Source organism: Chiloscyllium plagiosum, unplaced genomic scaffold, assembly GCF_037043375.1.
Source record: "Chiloscyllium plagiosum isolate Xiang-an unplaced genomic scaffold, Cpla_swu_hap1 HiC_scaffold_1, whole genome shotgun sequence".
NCBI classification, from domain to species: Eukaryota; Metazoa; Chordata; class Chondrichthyes; order Orectolobiformes; family Hemiscylliidae; genus Chiloscyllium; species Chiloscyllium plagiosum.
Window position 1 is genome coordinate 73,330,972 of NW_028270139.1, and position 18,356 is coordinate 73,349,327.

Here is an 18,356-nt window from a genome sequence, read left to right on the forward strand (position 1 = left end):
ATGAAAGAAGCTAACCATCACCCTTGATTTTTAATGGCATTATTACTATCACTGAAACCCCCACTACCAACATCCTGAGGGTTACCATTTACCAGAAACTGAACTGGACAAGTCATATAAATACAAGAGCAGGTGAGAGGTTAGGAATCCAACAGCAAGTCACTCACCTCACAATTCTCCAAAACCTGTCCATCATCTATCTACAAAGCACAAGACAGGTGTGTGATGGAATACTCCCCACTTGCCTGGATGGATATAGCTCCAACACAGTTATAACATGACACCACCCAAGACAAAGCAGCATGCTTGACTCGGACCACATTCAAAATATCCAGTTCCCCTCCATTTATCCTCTTTAGCAGCAATGTGTACTATCTACAAGCCTCAGGGCATTACAGGGATTTCTCCCCACCAGAGTAAAACAATAACCTCTTTAATGCTAGAAATGGACCTTCGTGTCAAGTGATTCATTTAGCCATTTGCCCAACAATTTGTTGTTCCAAGCTGGGTATGATAAGCGTGGACCACTGACAGGACAAAGAGACCAGATAATGTGACTTTCCCTCACTATGAATACAGGACAATGACAACTGGTTGAATGTCCTCTTATCGTATCATATCCGAACCTTGAGAGCAGTATCACAGGGTGGTAGGTAGCAGAATGGTAAATGCCTCAACTCACAGGCCACCTTGAGGGATAGATTGATATAGAGCCAAGGTAAACAATCTCTCAGGTGATTAAGTAAACTGGAAGACACTTCAAGTTAGGCTTTGAAGGAAAGGTAGAACACGTCTGAGTGTAGTCATCTGCATAGTAGGACTTAACTGAAACAGATGGACTAATTTGATCTGGTGAATTTCCCTATATAGGAGGACACAGGCAGGATCCAAGCCATGCCTGGAGGGTGGGAGAGTGGCACTGGACTGCTGAAATCTGCCCTCTTGCTAATCTGCTAATCCTACAAAAGAAATAGGCAATGAAAAGATGACCATGGTAGAAAAGAAATTAGATTGGGGACCGAAGGGTTATCTCACATAATTCAAAGCAGGAAAACATAAGAAGCTAACTGACCAAATGATTAAAATGAATTGGAAGCCTATGAACCTACACACCATACAAAAAGAGTGCTGAAAAAAAAAGGAACAGAAAGACAAAGGAGAAACGGCCATAAATGTCAGTACTTCAAGCTCATGTGGAATTAACAGTATGCGTAAATCAATTAATAAAGAAACAATAGATCGCCAAAATAATGTTAGCCAGGCAAGTATTGCTCTTGAACCAAGCCATGTCTCCCCAAGAGAATGGTAGAGATGAAACTGAATGGTAAAAGACAAGAAAGGTAAAAAGTTTGGTTTCCAGTTCTTTAGGCCTACATAGAATTAACAAAACAAGTGCTGGAATCGAGAAAGGCAGAACTAGAGTTCACACGAGATATGAGGAGGACAGGGGACTGCATTGTTTCATCACACCTAAAAACATAGCAAGGTGATGGATAATTAAGAGACACATTCTTCAAGCAGCAGGAATTTATCACAACCAACACGTGCTGAGGTAAACTCCACATCATGACTGTGTACTATAGCTGATGGTTCTGACATGTAAATAATTGGATGTAAAACTATTTGTATATCTCACTCTCACTACAAGTAAAGGATAAACATAAAGTTAAATATTGAGATTGGAAGAAAAATGTTCAAACGTTGTAAGGGGGGAGCTAGCGAGACCAACCTTTGTGTTTCATCAAGGTAATAAGTCCTTTCTATGAACGTGAACAGATGCAAAGTTTTTGAGTGTCTGTAGTCTATGAACTAAATGGTCTGGTGTATGTATTTTTATTAGTTTGCTGTTAAACGCTATCTTGTGTCATTTATGCATTTTCTTTCTCTGGATACTTTCAGTTTGTGTACAAAATATATGCAGAGTGGTTTATCAAATAACAGTTTAAAAAAGGCATCTAAAAGAAAGAACAAAGGATGTCATTGCCTGGATTCAAACAGAAATATTTGACCTCTGTTTTAAAGGTGTTCATTGGACTGTAAATCTCTCCAGGACTCAATAATGAAATAGGAAGGCAACTAGTTGAATTTGCAAAATTCGATGAGAGGAAGTGATTCCCAGCGCAAGAGAGAGAGCAAGCCCTTAGGGAGCTCACGTTGGCAGCAAATGTAGGCCCAGAGTGTGGTGACTTCAATGTCAGTGAGCCCACCAGCACAGGACTCAAGACAGTGGCAGCACTACTGGCATTGAAGATGGCAGTGACAGCAGAACAGCTTCTGCGATCGGCAAAAGTGGCATCTGACATGCAATGCAGAGGTTATCTATAGCAGTCATCCAGCTTAAATTCAATATCACCAATGTAAAGGTGACCATGTCATGAGCAGCAATCTCAGAGACTAGATTGAAAAGGAATACAAGTGACCAGCATTGGAATTAGGATGTTGGGCTTCAGCTTTGATAGCCAGAATTTGTAGTATGGTGGATCAACTGGATTATTGGTTACTTTGGAGACAGCATAGTAGGCTCAACGTGGTATTCCTGGAGTGCAATAGTGGCAATGGCAGCCCCAGAGCAGGACTCCTGGAAAGGACAGTGATGCAGAGGCTTTGGTATGTCCAAAGAGCACTGTGGACACATCCCCATGTCGAGCAGAGCACAAGAAGGGAGGAAGATGAACTCTGCTTTTAGTTACATACTAATCTTCTTAATATATTCTGTAGCTCAAAATGGTGTCGGAGCATAGTGACATATTCCACTTTTCACTATATTTATTTATTAACTACAAGTGACAATAAATCACTCAATTAAATTCAATTCAGTTCAATTAACAGTGGTGAGTTGCAGAAAACGTTTGGCAACAAACAAATTTATAATAACGTGTCCTAACATCAATTGAGGTTCACATGTATTCGAGTGAAAAGGAAGATTAAATGACAATATCCAACTGATTGCTTTCTGTTGATGATGACGACAAATTGCATAATTTTGCATACTTTTATATAATTGTTCATTTTTGTTACGACTCTGGGAATAGTGGGGCTTTATTTATTGCATGGTACCATAGTGAGGTATGACAGTATACACTGATGTTGAAGAAAGACTATGAGGAGGACATGCTATCCTCAGTTAACTTGGAAGTTAACAAAGGGAACATGTTGACAAAAGGCAGAAAATGCTGCAAAGGTTAGCAGTGGGTCAGAAAATTGGGATACTTTAAGAAACCAAAAAGAGTGCTTATATACAAGGGAAAACTATCAAGAAAGACAAACTGTCAGAGCTTCAAAAGTACATAAGGAAAAACGGTAACAAAAGTGAGCTCTGGTCAATTATGAGATGAGAATATGGCAACAAGGAACAGCAGAGATTTTAAACAAACAGCCCTCTGGTGGCACAGTCGTAATGTCCGTACCTGTGGACCAAGTGACCTGGGTTCAAGTCCCACATGCTCCGGAGGTGCATAATACCATCTCTGAACAGGTTGATTAGTAAAGAAAATAATACGTTGTTACAAAAGGGAGACTTTGTATCTATCTTCATTATATTGGAAAAATTGAGATATAGAGGGAAAGAATTTTAGAGAAAATATAGAAAAAATGGCAATACAGAAAAAATGGGATTAAATCTCCTCAATCTGACGGCCTGCATCCAATGGTCTTAAAGAAAATGTCTACAGAGACAGACTGTCAATGTAGTGATTATAAACTTCCAAAGTACAAATATGAGATACTGCAAATGCTGGAAATCTAAAATAGAAATACAAAGTGCCAGAGAAAAGCAACAGTTCTGGCAGCAGCTATAGTCAGATAAACAGAATTAATGTTTAATGTCTGTAAGAACTCTTCATCATAACTGAAAGAAGCTAGAAAATGGTGTTTTTTTAAATGTTGTTAACAGAGGGGGAAGAGAAGCTAGTAGAATAAATGGTGAAGATGCCCAGATCAAAAGACAACAAACTGCTCACGGTGGTAAAGGAGTGAGAGAGATTTGGAAATGGTGTAAATGATACAAGCGTGAAGGAAGAATGAGTCTGCTATTTTCAGAGCAAAAATGAGACACGGTGTGAAACCAGGGGGTGGAGTAATAAAAACAGATGACATTTGTCATTCTCTGAAGCTGTGGAAGTCTAGAGGCTGTAAAGTACCAAAGTGAAAAATGACGAGTTGTTCCGTCAGCTTGTGTTAAATTTCAATGCAGTACTGGAGCCGGCCCAGGTCAAAAATTTCAGTATGTGAGTGGTGGGGTTTAATGAAATGACAAGCAACTGGAAGATCAGGGTTATTTTGACACCCAGTGCAGAGGTACTCTGTAACAGTCATCCAGCTTACATGCAATATCACCAATGTAAGGGAGACCAAGTTGTGAGCAGCGATCTAGCAGATTAGATTGAAAGAAATAGAGTACAAGTAAAATACTACTTCACCCAGAAGTAGTATTTGGTGCCTTGAACAAGGAGGAGGGAGAAAATGAGTGTTATTTTTAATTATAAGGGAATATGCTATGGTGGGGTGAAGAGGTGTTCGAAGAGATGGAGTGGACCAAGGTGTCATGGAGGGAATGATTCCTATGAAATGCTGAAAGTGGAGGGGAAGATGTGATTTGTACTTGTGCCCTGTTGGAAGGGGCAAAAATGGTGAGGAATGTGGAGACTGGTGGGTGGAAAGTGAGGACAAGAGGAATCCTATTGTTTTTCCAGTAAGGAGGAGATGAAATGTGGACAGATTGTGGAAGATGGTTCGGGCACAGTTGGAGGTTCTTGTCAACCATGGAGGAGTGGAATCCTTGGCTGAAGAACAGGTCGGATACGTCGGAGGCATCATCACAAAAGATGGAACAAAGACCAAGATACTGGGCAAATGGAATTGAATCCTGGCAAAAAAAAGCAGGTTGCAAGGAAACATATCCTGTCAGTGAGTTTGTAGTGAGTACTGGTGGACAGTCTATTCCCATAAATGGGGACAGTGAAGTCAGGGAAAGGAAGAGTTTGAGATGAATCAGATAAAGCAGAAAGCAGGATGGAATTGAAAACAAAACTGCTAATTTTTTCCAATTCTGAACAAGAATAGGAAGCAGCTGCAATGATGTCACTGATGCACCAGAAAGTGAGACCTGGGTAAGCCCTCAGCCCTCTATTTAGGAAAAGACATAAAGCATCTAAAAAAATCATGAAAATATGTGGGAGAGACTGAACAAAGATGGGAAAATAAGAGTCAGGATCAGAAGAAATAAGTTGGGTAGAAACAGGCTGAAACAGTGGGTATGCCAAGGAGTCAGTTAATGAATTTTGGGAAGGAGGTGGACGCGAGCTCTTTGAGGGTGGAGGACTACAAGGTGGGAAGCTGTGGAGGGGAGATCTCCATAGGAGATGAGGTCAATGATAGTCCGAGAAATAACAGATTTAAGTTCAATGGTGCGGTCACAGTCCAAGGGAAGATGGAAGGAAGTGTCCTAGAGAGTTGATGCTCAGCCTTTCCAGGTCAGAGGCTGACATGTCAAATGACAACTACACCACTCTTAGCACATTTATAACAAAGTTATAGTCAGACCTGAGAGAATGGAACGTAGCAGGTTAGACTGGTGAAGGCAATTTCAAAGATCCTGTACACAGGTCCACTGATCGATTCTGAATGAAAGCTATCAAATTTGATTGAGATCCAATGTTAAATGTCCCATATCTCATGCTAGGATCTTTAGAGATTCCTGTGTATTTTGCATTCAGCCTCGGTTGAAATTATGGATCCTTCCAATGAGTAATCATCTGTCCAAAGCAGGATTAATACTTTAGATAGTTATATATGCTGACAATTGGACCATGTACTATTTAGACATATCTGAAAAGCTAAGTTTGATTGTCTACACACAGCAATCTAAAGGGAAAAAAACAAAACAAGTCAATCCACTCCCGCCCCTTGAATCCAACACAGTAATCCTCACAGACATTTTAAAGCTATGCTAATATACAATAATGTTTTCATAGGTTCTAGTCAAATTGGTAAGACATGCAGAGAACAGCCAAAAGAACAATCCTAGTGTGAATGGTTTAATTATGAAAAAAAAATCTGTAAAACTGCATATGTTTCAGCCCTAACAGACATTTGAGAACTGATATAAAAAGTATAAAAGCATTTTTTTTTGAAATCCAGAACATCATTTCCATTTACATTGTGAGGGGAAAAGGTGAAAGCTTCAAACTAATGAAACAGAAACTGAAATTAAGAAGTTGTTCTTTGCAGCAAAATTACCAATATATAAAATAGACTTATTTAAAGCTGTGCAGTTGAAAACCCTATAATTATTTACAAAATACCTGAATGCTAAATTAAGGAAATGAACAATGTCAGTTCAATCTAGATAAATGGACTAAACTGAGCCAAATGTACCAAATCACCCGAGTTCAATAAAATTATGTCGCACAAATAACAAGCAAGTGAATAGACAATGTGTAGCAAATAAATTCTTAAAATGAACACATATAAACAGATGGAAATAAGTATTCAGATTTTTTTAACCAAATTAATTCTTTTCACTTCAGGAACAATGTTGACGTTATCAGAAAGGAAACGGAATAGTTTACATGTAATTGTCATCTGTTGTAAATAAGCCTCATTAAAACTGTTTTGTATTCACACCTGACACCAAGCTTTATTCAATTTACATAAATGTGATAATGCAATATCCATTGTAAGCTCAGTTATTCATAACCTACCTATTTTAAAATTGATGTACAACATGTGGACAAATTGTTACAGTTCAAAGGAAAAACAAACTTAATGCTTGCCTCGTTCAGATTTTGATCAGCCTGCATTTCAGTGCTTTAAAAATAAACGAATGTAAAATTATTTGCTTTAAAAAAGCACCCTTGACTGAAATTATTTTATTCCAAAACTAATATGTAGAAAATGATCAAAAAATCCTGAAATGCACCAAGCAGTCCTCTGAAATTTCCCTTTCCTCAATTTGTGAATTCCCAAAACAAACATTCAACTCAGGCAGGTCCAGAAGTTTTCACCGTGCAATTTGCAGCCATTCTTCAAATTTATACAACTTTCACTAACTAATTAAAAACTAATCTCACCTCAGGACGACCATCATAGTATGTTAATCTTGATTTGGTTAAAACAAACAATCTTTCTTTGTAGTTGAGTGGAGAAGTCCGTTTCTTCTGTTGTGATCTTTTAATTAAGGTCTCTTCAAGAATTGGATCTGCATTCATCTCTTCCCAAAATCTTTGTTGCATCTCACCAGTGAGCAGAAGGGCCCACTACACCTGAAATAATTTTTAAAATTAACTTTTCACTACAGGGTCTTCATATTTAAACCAAAACAAACCAGTACTATTTTAAGTGTTGATTTGCTACTCATGATCCATGACTAATGCAAAAAAAATGTTAATGCAACCTTGTTTATGTGTTGATAATCTGCTCTTCTAGTGAAAAGCATCCTTAAGATGTATCAATCCATTTAAAATGTAATCGATAACTGCAAAAACTGCAAAAATAATGCTTAATTGTCTTAAACAATACAAAGGTATAATTTAAAATGCATTAATACATTACAAACTGACAAACGTAAATAAGTCTTCGGAAATAAAAACAGAAAATGGAGGCGAGACAGGTTCTCGGTTCACAGATGTTGTAACAACATTTCAAGTTGATGAATTGACAAAATCATTTCTATTTGGTTTCAGGTTTCCAGCACCCACTCAATTTTATTTTTATTTTATTACTTGTCACCTTTGCAGTGTTTGTTGCAGTAAATAAGCTGACATATTGAACAGCAGGACAAGGAATTTGATGGAGAAAAAAAAATCTCATCATGGTCCATAATGCTACAGAATTTTTATTCGTTGATATATTACAACAAACTCAATGGCAATGCAAGAAGGTTATAATGCATGTCTTGCCAAAGTTATGACTTAAGCAAAGGGCAAAAGATGATGAATAATCACAACCAAATCTAATCCCTGGTACTGATTCTAACCTCTTCCCTGGTAACTGTCTGAAACAAATATGACGCTCACATTAAGAACAATTTGGCCTTGATCTTAAAACGAATTACACCAGGTGAATCACTTTGCTCAACCAAGATTGGAAATGACAACAGCATACACAGCCTTATTAACCCTGCAATGTTCTCAATATTAGCATCTGGCACTAGTGTCAAAACTGGGAGATCCTACAAACAACTCAAGCAAGGCCTGGCACTGTCATACTCATAGAATCATTACTTACAGACAATGTTCCAGGCACTCCACAACCATTTGTGGATATGTTCAGTCCCACCAGCAAGTCAGACACACCACAAGTGGCAGTGATACAATGGCAAACAGTCAGAAGGGTTTGCTCCGAGTCCTCAACACCCTCTGGGCCCCTCAAAGTCTCATGACATCGGGTCAACACAATAACGGTGGCGAAGGGCACACAGTATACTCTGGGTCATGGATTTCAATGTTCATCACCAAAAATAGTTTGGCAGCATCATTACCATCTAGCTGGCCAAATCCTGAAGAGTCATGATGCAGCTGTGCAGAACATTGGTGAGGCCATTTTTAAAATACTGTGTACAATTCTGGTCACTCTTCTATAAAAAGAATGTTGTTAAACTCGAGACAGGCATAGAAAAGATTTACAAGGATGTTGCTGGGACTGGAGGGTTTGAGTAAAAGGGAAGACTGAATAGGCTGGGACTTCTTATCCTGGGAGGGTCAGAGCTTATGGACATTTATAAAATCGTGAAGGGCATAGATCAGATGAATAGCCAAGGTCTTTTTTTCCCCAGGGTGGGGGGGGTGCAGAATTAGTGGGCTTTGGTTTAAGGTGAGAGTGCAAAGATTTGAAAAGGATCTGAGGGGTAACCTTTTCATGCAGAGGGTGGTGAGTGTATGGAACAAGCTGCCAGAGATACAATTCCAACATTTAAAAGCTATCTGGATGGGTAGATGAACTGGAAAAGTTTAGAGGGACTAGGTCAGATTGGGATGTCCGGTCAGCTTGAACGAGTTGGACTGAAGGGTCTGTTTCTCGGCTATATGACTCTATGCTGAAAATGTGTTGCTGGAAAAGCGCAGGTCAGGCAGCATCCAAGGAACAGGAGAATCGACGTTTCGGGCATAAGCCCTTCTTCAGGAACCCGAAACGTCGATTCTCCTATTCCTTGGATGCTGCCTGACCTGCTGCGCTTTTCCAGCAACACATTTTTAGCTCTGATCTCCAGCATCTGCAGCCCTCACTTTCTCTATATGACTCTATGTCCACATCTGCTCCGCTAGGTCTTAGGCAAGTAGTGATAGTGTTTAGCCATTCATGGCCTGACATATTCCCTACTCAACCATTACTGTAAAGGGACAGGGATCAACCCTAGTTCAATGAACAGTAAGGAGGACACATCCAGTGCAGAACCACCACAATGAAGTGTCAATGTCGTGATGCTACCACACAAAACTACTTGCATGCCCAGCAGTGTAAGCGACATGCCTTTGATAAAACTAAGCAATACATAGGGTGAATTTGATGTTAGGAAGGCATTCAGTTGTGTGAGATAACACCTCTGGGTAGAAAAATAGACAACATTTGAATGATTTTCTAATCAGGATTATAATACTAATCGACAAAATAAAAGTAAATAAAGACAATTAACATACAAATTGCAGTCAATATAAAGTGTAGCAGATACAAGAAAGTGTGACCTCACAGACATGTCCAAAAACATACCATATGCCACTAATTTCAACCAAAGTCTTCAAAGCTCTTAACTACGACAGAAAGAAATTGCGTTGGAATTCTACAAGAATTAGCCACTATTCCACACTGAATAGCAGATCCCAAACATCCATGTTCCAAGGGCGCAGTCTTCACGAAAATGGCACAATCTTTCAGTTTGCTCAGATCTACTCACAACGATAACATGAATCCACAGAAACAGCTTTGGCCAAACCTTCAGCAATGTTCTTCTGCACTGTGCGGGGGGGGGGGGGGGGGGGGGTGCTTTCTGCCCCCAATTAACCTGGGTTATAAGATCCACAAAAGACACTATCCCACAATAAATCACTTCCAAGTGGCGAGTGCTATCAAGCACCAGAGCAGAAGCCAATACAGGCACCTCCCAATACTGCTTCCGATCAGGTTACCTCCACTGAATCCATCACATATGCCTCAGCCACCTCCTGCTGATTAGGTTTTGACTACAGTGGCATCAAGAAGCCTCACCAAAAGTCAAGTAATGGGAATCAGACTGAAATTGGTTGGGGTCAGTTGCAACACAAAGGAAGAGGATGCAGTTGTTAGAGCTTTTCATTAGCTCTGGGACATCAATAGAGTGTAGTGCTCTAGACCCAACAAATGTTTTCACCAATGATCTGTCTTTCATAAGCTCAGAACTAGAAAATGCACCAACATTATTTGTAACTCCACAGGTATTGAAGCAGTTCATATCCAGCAAGACTCGGGACAGCATTCAGGAGGTTGGAATACTGCACCAAGGAAGTCATCTCCTGGTTCTCGTCTGCCCACAATCTACAAAGCACAAATCAGTAGCATAATGGAATACTCTCCACTTGTATGAATAGTAAAACTCCACTTATAACACTCAACAATGTAGTGCTCTTGATCAGCACCCCATCCACTAACTTCAAACTCAATTTCTCCAACAGTCACGGCTCGCAGCACTGTGTCCCATCAACTAAATGTACTGCAGCAACTCATCAAGTCTCTTTCAACTGCAACATCCAAACCCTTGACATCTAAAATGACAAGAACTGAAGATAAACAGGAACACCAGCTCGTATTAGTTCCCCTCCAACAACTGATCCTGACTTGAAGCTACATTATCATTCATTTGCCATTGCTGGGTCAAATTCAAATAATCCATCCAGAAATGTTATATTTTCCATGACCTTCACTATGCAAAATGGTCACAGACTGAAACCACAAACAGCCAAGAATTATTACATCGCATGACGAGAGGAACGTAGAAACAATAATTCTTAAAAGTCTATTACATCCCCACTCAATTATTTTCAACATACAGCATAAGCATGAATTCATTAAAACAATGTACTGAATAGCATTTGTATTCCCATTGTGAAAACCAGTTATATTCAACAAATCTTTCACTTTTATTTATTAGTAAAATCTATTTAAGAAAAGGTGTTTGAGTCAATGGAATTTGCTCAGATTGGAAGGGGAAGAAGTGATATCTGACAAGGAAAGCTAATGATACCTAATTACATTGACTTGAAAGACCAATACATGTGGTATTTTATTGATAAATATTTGTACAAGAGTAAAGAATTAATTTTTAAAAAACTGATTAGCTCACATTACAATTCTATCCATAGATTCAGGCACTCCATCAAAAAAAAAAATTCTTTCTTTCCTTTCTTAACTACCTTTCACAAAAAAGACATCACAAATCATTTGACAGGAAAATAAATTTGGGTCTTTAGGTACAATTGCCCAAACAATTTGTGCATTTTAAAAGGTACACAAATATTAGTGACATATTTAACCAGATAATTAACCACTATTTCAGAAATCTGCCAAAGGCCCTGAGACTACACCTTCCAAACCCACCACCACTTCCATAGAGAAGGACAAGCCCAGCAGACACGAGAGAACACCACCACCACTACCACCTGCAAGTTCTCCTCCAAATCCACCATCTGGACTTGGAAATATATCACCATTCCTTCATTATTGCAAGGTCAAAATCCTGTAAATTCCTTCTTTCAGGGTTTACTTACAGCACATGGACTGCAGTGGTTTAAGAAGGCAGCCCACTACCACCTTCTCACAGGCAGGCAATAAATGCTGATCCAGCCAGTGACACCCATGTCGCATGTGTGAATGATAGAAAAGTATGTCAATACCATCTCTGAAATAGTGAACATCTTGAGACAAGCATCCCAACCACAGTTGGATACTGAGGCACATAAGAAATCTTAAGACTGAAAGATGTAGGTTTTAAGGAAGGCCTAAGGGAACATCCAGTAAGCTTGAGAGCAAGAATTCTGCAACTTCGAGCTGAAGCAAGTGAAGGAATGGTAACCAAATGAAAAAAAAACATTTTGGTGGAAAGCAGAGATCTCAAGTGGTGACAGACTTAGAAGAGCAAAGCAATTTGCAACTTGAAAACAAAGGAAACTTGAAAATGTTAAACTCAAGGTTGAAATTTTTTTTGATACATAACATTGGACACAGCACTGTGATAACTCCCCTACTCTTTTCTGCATATTGCATTGCTACATGACCTTTTGTTTCCTCCTCAGTTTAATATTTATCCAGACGATAATGATGTATTTATACAAAACGTCAGCTAAGTCATATTTAAGGATATTATGTACTGAATTGGATGCCAATTTAAAGAACTTATTTTAATTTAGAACTCTAATTTAATAAATAGGGATATATATTAGCTTAAAATCATAGAATGACCAAAAAAAGCATTCATTTGAAAATCAAAAGAGAAACTCCCATATTACTGGTTAACAGAACAGTAATCAGGTTAGTTGGTGTGATTTAAATAACAACCACATAGCTCTAATAACCCTGTGCAAATTCTGCATTTAAATATTTATATCCAGGGCATAGACAATGGTCAAAACTGAAAGCATTACTCAAGAGAAAACCGGAAAAATATTTAAAGCAGAATAAAGTGCAGTGCATTCCATCAAAAATCTAGCAGAAGCAGGATGGGTCAAAAAATCTTTGTGTTGGTAAACTTTTATTCTACTGTTTGTGGGACAGGGAGTGTGTAAAATGGCTGCTGTATTTGACAACTCGAAGTAACTCATTTTGAGATACCTGAGAGATGCAACATAAATTCTTATTCATTCCTTTTTTAATATCAAACTTGCTAATTTGTTCTCCTTAGATGGTAACCGACTACATCCCAGCTCAGCATTATTTGAAGTCATTCAATTTGCAAAAGCATGTTCTAAAATGTAGGGAAATGTATAAAGTTCTTTTTTACTTGAAAGCGACTTTTTCTATATTTAGCAAGATTTTTTTAAAATCTACTCTAGCAACCAAAATAAAACTCTGGATAAATAGAACCTTGAGTAGCAATACTAACTTAAACACAAGTACTTAAATGCAGAATGAAGGGTGACGAGACAGAAGCTACCCGCGAATGTAGCAAATAGCGAATATGCCGGTACTGCCTGCAAACCCGGAGGATTACAGAATATGTATAAGAATTTGGGTGACTGTCGTTTACACCGCATTCGCTGCTCTGTTGTCTTCCCGTTCTCTTGAAATGTTGCTGATCGTAGAAATCACTTTTTTTTTAAGCATTTTCTATGCCTTTCACATTCTCTCTCTTCGGCATACAAAAAAAAAGCACCATTTAGAAAACGGTTGTTTCGTTACAGAAATATACAACAAATTAGTTGGTTCTCTCTCCACAAACGCTGCTCCCTCTTATCAGTTCATAGCTAACATTGGTAAAACAATTCCTGCGAAAGGTTGGGGGGGGGGGGGGGGAAAGAGGTCGCTCCGCTCGAAAACGCCGTAGCCTTTAAAGCAAACTCAAATCGGCCAGGGAAAAGTACAACTCACCGATAATTCTAACGCAACAATGGGGTCAATTCGCAAAGTGAGTATGGAACAGGGGATATAAATGTTCACTTCCTGCATTGCAGTACACGCACTAATCCTCCTCTCAATCTGTTTTCAGTGACCAGCCAACTTCAAGACAACTCTCCTACAGCCATATATGTTTGTTTTTATTTTAAAGTTAAGAGAGAGAGAGAGAGCTCCTTCCCTTGTCGAGGTTTGCTGAACCAAAACCTTTAGCTGGGAGCTGAGTCAGATCGCTTGGCGCAGACTCACCATGTCCACAAACACACTTGTCTCCCGGGGACAATCAGCCCTCGCGCTGTCCAGGTGTTTGGGGGTTCGGCTGCTCGCGCGCTCCCTTCACCTGCCTGACCGCCACCTCCCGCAGCCGCAGCAGTAACTCCTCCTGCCCCTCCTCACAGCAATTGCCACTAATCCGCTTTCTGGGTGCACTCCAACCGGACGGTTCAACACCCCCAGCCTCCTACACACATCGACAGTTTCAGCAAACACCACAAAGCGACAAAACATGCGCAACCCGGCAGAGCACCCTGGGACAGACAGTTCTTGGAAGGCTCTGCAGAAAGAGAAAAAAAAAGCAGAAATTCAACAGTTCAGTTCCCTCTGGAAATTCTGATTTCAAAGAAAATCTTTAAGTTGTTGCGTAAAAGGAAGCGGATCGCAAGAATATACTGTGTTGGTTATAATTTTCTATGTCGAACTGATTGTATCGTCATCGGGGCCACCAGATCGCTCTTCCAGTCTTTCTATGTCGATAAACCCCCTGAAATATTCCCACATTCCTTGGTAACAACCATCCTAAATGTTCGAAGCTGGTAATGGAGACTATAGTTCCTGACTTATATCGCCATTTCTTCTACATTGGTCAAAATCCTGAAACTTACCAACAGTACTTTGGATTTCTCTGGATCCCAAATACTGCAGCGGTTCCAGAAGGCAGTTCGCCACAACCAGGGCAATTGGAGATGGACAACTGCTGACCTAGTCAATTACACCCACATCCTGTGAATTAATATATTTTTAAGATTATGTACCAGTAAGTTGACAAAAAGCAGTTGTCTCAAGTCTCCTTAGAACCCTATTGAAATACCACTCAAAAATAATTTATCTCTTAAAATCGGTTTGTAATTTATACCCTCACTATTCAGATCTACACAACTAAGTATCCTTTCAACTATAAAAGATACTGAAGCAAACAATCCATTTCAAATAAGGTGTCTTCAAGACACATACCTTTAGGTAATGGTTGAAAAGGCTAACATTTAAGAGACTGACCCAAATGTCTTTCATGAAGCTTCTAAATGTGTGACTGTGAGTTGTTGTTTTCAATGTTGGTGACTACCGAATAGGCCATTGGTCATTATGGCGGTGCACACCAACCCACAAAATTCAATTTCAGCTGTGACTTCCTGGTGCAATGACTGATGTTAAAGTCACAGCATTTCATACCACTGCATTGAAACAACAAGTTGGTTAATACTGCTATACATCTGTTAATGCAGTCTCCCCATGCTATCCTGTCCACATGTCGCCTTCATAATTCCTTTGCGGTTTCATTTTAGATCTATTCACTGAATAGCTCAACACTTCACTTGGAATAAGACAGCAATAGGGATAATGAATGGGAGCTGGGTGTGTCTCTTGAAGACACCTCGTTTGAAATGGATTGCTTGCTTTAGTATCTTTTATAGTTGAAAGGATGCTTGTCTAGAGACTACAGCAAAGGATACTTAGATGTGTAGATCTGAACACTGAAGGTATAAATTGGGTGGAATATTAGGCAGCAAAGGTTGGGAGTGGGGCAGTGATTGAAAAGCATTCAAAGCCTTGATCTTTGATGGAGGCAGTACCCTTGAAGTGGAGCTTTGTGCATCCCACTGGTTGTCTAGCGCAGAATAAAGTCATTGAATGTGTGACCATTTTCTTTCCTATATTTTGTCCAGCCAAAAACATTGTTGTATGTGAACAAATTTGTGAGCTCTGTCTTTGAGAGGTGTGCTGCATTCATAATTTTGGCAGACCAGGGTATACCCTTCAAACCTGTGGGCAGCACGGTGGCACATTGCTGCCTCACAGCACCAGAGTCCCGGGTTCAATTCCCACCTCAGGCGACACTCTGTGTGGAGTTTGCACATTCTCCCTGTGTCTGTGTGGGTTTCCTCCGGGTGCTCTGGTTTCCTCCCACAATCCAAAAAAATGTGCAGGTTAGGTGAATTGGCTATGCTAAATTGCCCGTAGTGTTAGGTGAAGGGGTAAATGTAGGGGAATGGGTCTGGGTGGGTTGCACTTTGGCGGGTCGGTGTGGACTGGTTGGGCCGAAGGGCCTGTTTCCACACTGTAAGTAATCTAAAACCCCACATTTGGGATGCAATGTTCTACTCCTGAAAGCTGTCCTCCATGTTTCACAGCCATATGACAAGATATTGAGAACACAGGTTTCAACAGCTTGGTCCTAAATACAACAGCTTGGTCCTAAAGGTCGGCTTGATGTTATTCCATGTCCTTATCATAACTCAAACATAGTATGCATGTATTGTAAAGTTGCTGTAGTCTTACCAGATCATAGCACTGTTCTCTCAGTAGAGAGAGAGAACTTCTCGTAGTTTAACCTGAAGGTCACTATACCTCAGGTAATGGGAGAAGTTGAAAACACAAATTTTGCAGAATTTTCTTAGTCAGTGTGAGAATGTGAATCCACATTGTTGGTGTTACGCTGCATCACAAACTAACTGTCCAGCCAACTGAGCTAAACATTACATTAAGGGTTAGATTGTCATCCTGGAGCTTTGTCGCAGAACTTGCTAACCATTTACAATGAAGTTTTATTTACTGTGACCAGGGATAATATGCAACAGTTTTTTTTTCCATGACTATGATTTTCTTGATGGTTATTAGAGGTTTAGACAGGTTATAGGCATGAGAAAGACATCCAATATGTCTTTATGGTTGAGTTTTTCTGTTAAAGCGCAATATCATCAGGACAGAAGAATTGTGTTGATCATGATATAATGTTCTTTCGTGTTCATTTTCAGTCTTGATAGATTGTAGAGTTTGCTGTGTGACTTGGAGTGCATATAGACTCCTTCCATATCCGTTGGAAAGACCAAAACCAGGAGCCTGGAAAGGAAATACCCAACAGAGTAATAGATAGTACACAAACCTGTTTCACTCCACTGTTCACTCTGAAACTGTCAGATGAGCCATCAAACTGCACAGTAAATGTTGACTTGGAAGGAACAAATGAGACTGAGAAATTTTGATGGACAGCCAATATTCCCAAAATCTTATAATGTCCTATCAGTTAACTGAATCAAATACTTTAATGATATCTAAAGAAGTAGGGTAAAGAGGTGCACCCTGTTACGTTCACTTCTCTTGTCGTTGGTATGTGAAGAAGATCATGTCTATAATATATCATCAGAAGAAACCACACTATACAAGTTTAATATTCTTACATATTGCACCAGCCACCCTTATATCCTTTCTGATAACATTGAATTGATAGTAAGTTTTCTGTGTGGGTTTCTCACCCACAGATGAAACTGACAAACTCAGCTGATATAGGAACTTACAGCCAAGACAGGCTTCCTCAAATGAAAAGACTGAACTGGATTTATAACTAAACCCATTAATTACATTTAGTATTGTCAGTCATGGCTCCAAGAGAGCAATGTAATGTAGAATCCTTTGCACATAATTATCCCTGTTTTTTAATTGTTGTGTGCCACCAATACAGATTGAACCCATGCCATCCAATATTTGGCATTGCCACTAGTAATGCTGCTTTTCCGATTTGGACTTTGCTGGAGGGGCAAATTTCATTCTCTTTGCATTGGCAAGTACGATTATCTGTAGAAGTACCATGTGGGTGTCAGAAATTAGCAAAGTAAAACTATTAGGAGCTATTTATTTGGTTCACACTTATTAACAATTCTTATTTTTGAATGTAAGTGAAACTCGATAGAGTGACTACCAATTTGATGCATATTATTTGTCACATTGATCAAGAATGACTTTCACAAAGCATCTTGCACTTGAGGTTTATCTGCAAATTGTTGTTTGCACATGCACTGCAGAGAAGGCCACATAGTACAAATAAGGTGCAGGAGCAGAAGTAGGCCATTCAGCCCATTGAGTCTGCTCTGCTATTCATTGAGATCATGACTTATTTTATAATCTTAAACTCCACTTTCCTGCCTTGTCTCTATAACCCTTCATACCCATTTGTCTCAGCCCTGAATGTTCTTAATGGTTCAGCCTGGACAGTGGTCTGTGGTAAAAGAATTCCACACATCCGAGCATCTAAGAGAAGAAATTCCTCCTCACCTCTGTCTCAAATGTGTGACCCTTTATTCTGAGATTATGCCTTCTGGTCCTAGCCTCTCCCACAAGGGGAAACAGCCTATCTACATATACCCTGTCAAGCCCCTGAAGAATGCTATAGGTTTCAATAAGGTCAGTTCTCATTCTTCTATATTCCAAAGACTATATGCCCACTGTACTCAACCACACCCTATAAAACAGTCCTATACTTTAGCATTGCAATTAATGTAGGTAGCCATAATTTTTCTGAATTTATGCAACAGATGAAAATCTCTTGCAAGATTTTTCTAGGTCTATCTACAAATTTCTGGCTGTTTTCATAATTAGCAGATGCAGTTCTTGATGAGACGAATCAAATGTCTGCCATTCTTTTGATCGTCTACTCTTCATCATTTTAATGAATTTAAGCTTTCACATTATAAATACTTTAAAACTTTCAGGCCTGTTCCTCCTTCAAGTTT

The 18,356-nt window shown here is 39.4% G+C and overlaps 1 protein-coding gene across 7 annotated transcripts in view; it reads right to left on the reverse strand.

Moving 5' to 3' along the window:
* tec (tec protein tyrosine kinase) overlaps positions 1 to 15,458 on the reverse strand; it is a 151,808-nt gene extending 136,350 nt beyond the window's left edge. For 2 of the 7 annotated variants that reach the window (XM_043691420.2, XM_087987923.1), the window contains exons 1-2: positions 13,825 to 15,457; positions 7,071 to 7,262 (exon numbers count right to left, since the gene is read on the reverse strand). In XM_043691420.2, coding sequence (XP_043547355.2) covers positions 7,071 to 7,232 — 162 coding nt within the window. In that variant the 5' untranslated portion in view covers positions 7,233 to 7,262; positions 13,825 to 15,457. Of the gene's footprint in view, positions 1 to 7,070; positions 7,263 to 13,824 lie in introns of those variants that run through there. The other 5 variants (XM_087987933.1, XM_087987920.1, XM_043691438.2 and 2 more) reach the window with 5 other exon arrangements.
* Positions 15,459 to 18,356: the final 2,898 nt, after the last annotated feature.